The sequence below is a fragment of the Nicotiana tabacum genome, chromosome 23, assembly GCF_000715075.1.
Source record: "Nicotiana tabacum cultivar K326 chromosome 23, ASM71507v2, whole genome shotgun sequence".
NCBI classification, from domain to species: domain Eukaryota; kingdom Viridiplantae; phylum Streptophyta; class Magnoliopsida; order Solanales; family Solanaceae; genus Nicotiana; species Nicotiana tabacum.
In genome coordinates, this window is record NC_134102.1 from 42635096 (window position 1) to 42637874 (window position 2779).

Genomic DNA, 2779 nt, shown 5'->3' on the forward strand with positions numbered 1-2779 from the left:
ATAGATGCAAAATGATGAGATTATGAATGAAATGGCATAGTCTGACTCAAATTACCTACGTATCCAAATGGAATCAGGCTAGGACGTAGTTCAATTACAAAGGATGACTGAATCCGATGAGGATTGCCTACGTATTCCTTTCTAAGGAAATCAAGTCGGCGTAGTTCCTGACCAACATACAAAAGTGATATTTGTTTTTTTTTCTATTACAAAAGAAAGGGGGAGAGAAACTGAACCCTACATGGGTTTCCTACGTAATCCTCCGTGGGAAGTCAGGTTGAACGTAGTTCTGTTACAACAAAAACCTAATTATATTTATCTTCAAACATAGTATTTCTTGATGCGTCTGAGTTGATAGGCTTCGTGTTGATTCTTCCGTCCATTTCTGCCAAGATTAGAGCTCCACCCGACAATGCCCGGTGAACTACGTAAGGACCTTGCCAGTTTGGTGCGAAATTTCCTTTAGCTTCCTCTTGGTGAGGAAAGATTTTCTTCAAGATCAACTGCCCCAGTGCGAACCGGCGAGGCTTCACTCTCTTGTTAAATGCACTGGCCATCCTATTCTAATATAACTGACCATGGCATACTGCATCCATTCTTTTCTCGTCAATGAGCATGAGTTGCTCCTGTCTGACCCGTATCCACTCTGCGTCATCCAATTTTCCCTCTTGAATAACCCTTAAGGATGGTATTTCGACCTATGTCTTTATCATGGTTTCAGTGCCGTATACTAACATGTACGGCGTTTCCCCAATGGATGTTCTCATGGTTGTCCGATAACCTAGTAACGCGAAAGATAGTTTCTCGTGCCATTGCCTGTGATTGTCCACTATCTTTCGTAGAAACCTCTTGATATTCTTGTTGGCTGCCTCGACTGCCTCATTCATTTATGGTATGTAGGCTGTGGAATTGTGGTGGACAATTCTGAAGTTCTCGCACATTTATCTCATCAGGTCGCCATTGATGTTAGCGGCATTGTTAGTGATGATATACTCCGGTATTCTAAATCTGCAGACGATGTTGTTCCGGACAAAGTCTGCCACTACCTTCTTTGTGACGGCCTTGTAAGTAGATGCCTCGACCCATTTGGTGAAATAGTTGATAGCTACCAAGATGAAGTGATTCCCATTTGATACGGCGGGCTCTATAGGTCCAATCACGTACATGCCCCAAGCGGCGAACAACTAGGGTAAACCCATTACGTTTATCTCATTTGGTGGAACCCAGATGAAATCCCCGTGAATCTGACACCGGTGATACTTCTGCACATAGCGGATACTGTCACTTTCCATAGTCATCCAAAAGTATCCAGCTCTCAAGATCTTCTTGGCTAATGTGAACCCATTCATGTGAGGTTTGCACATTCCTGCATGTATTTCTTCCAATAACTTAGTTGCCTCGATAGCGTCTACACATCTCAACAAACCTAAATCTGGGGTCCTCATGTACAGGACTTCTCCGTTGAGGAAAAAGTGGTTTTGTAACCTCTTGAGGGTTCGCTTTTGACCATTAGTAGCATTCTTTGGGTATTCTCTGGTTGCAAGGAATTTCTTGATATCGTGATACCATGGTTTACCATCTGGTTCTTTATTTATATGGAAGCAATAGGCATGTTGATCCCCGATCTCTACCTCGATAGGGTCGATGTAGTTCTTGTCTGGATGCTGAATCATAGATGATAGAGTTGCAAGGGCGTCAGCGAACTCGTTGTGAATCTTGGGGACGTGCTTGAACTCAATCTTCGTGAACTTCTGGCATAACTCCTTCATGTAGTGCAAGTACAGAAGTATCTTGACACTTTTTGTGGACCATTCCCCTTGGACTTAGTGTATCAATAAATCAGAATCACCTTTGACCAAAAGTTCTTTAATGTTCATGTCGACTACCATTCTGATCCCAAGGATGCATGCTTCGTATATTATTGGTACAAGGGAATCTTATCTTTACCGATGTTGGATAGTGCTGTCCAGATTCCGAAATCAGGACTGCCCTAATTCCGACTCCATTAAAGTTTGTTGCTCCATCGAAAAACATTCTCAATCCAGGGTACGATTCTACAATATCTTCTCCAGCAAATAATACTTCTTCATCGGGAACATACTTAGTACGTGGCTCATAATCCCCATCCACCGAATTTTCTGCCAGGTGGTCGGCTAAAGCTTACCCCTTGATAGCCTTCTGAGTTATGTACACATTGTCAAATTCGCTGAGGAGAATTTTCCATTTAGCTAGATTTCCGGTATGCATCGGCTTATAGAAGATGTAATTGAGCGGGTCGAGCCGAGATATTAGGTGTGTAGTGTATGATGACATATAATGCCTTAGTTTCTGGGCAATCCATGTTAGAGTGCCACAAGTGCGTTCTATCAAAGTATACTTGCCCTCGCATGGCGTGAACTTCTTACTTAAGTAGTAGATGGCCTGCTCCTTTCTCCTAGTTTCGTCATGTTGTCCCAACACACAATCGAAGATGTTATCCAGGACTAACAGATATAGTAACAATGGCTTCCCGGGCTCAGGGGGAACCAATACTGGTGGATTTGACAGATATTCTTTAATTTTGTCAAAGGGTTTCTGGCACTCTTTTGTCCATTTTATGGCAGCATCCTCTTTCAGCAACTTGAAAATGGGTTCACAAATTACCGTGGACTAGGCTATGAAGCGACTGATGTAATTCAGTCTACCTAGGAAACTCATTAAATCTTTCTTGCTCTTTGGGGGTGGAAATTACTGAATGGCCTTGATTTTTGATGGATCAAATTCTATCCCCTTCCTGCTT

The 2779-nt window shown here is 42.6% G+C and overlaps 1 protein-coding gene across 1 annotated transcript; it reads right to left on the minus strand.

Moving 5' to 3' along the window:
- Positions 1–1184: 1184 nt before the first annotated feature.
- LOC142177130 (uncharacterized) lies at positions 1185–1769 on the minus strand. Its single transcript, XM_075245595.1, has one exon. The coding sequence runs from the start codon at positions 1767–1769 to the stop codon at positions 1185–1187; it is 585 nt and encodes a 194-aa protein (XP_075101696.1).
- Between the last annotated feature and the right edge of the window lie 1010 nt (positions 1770–2779).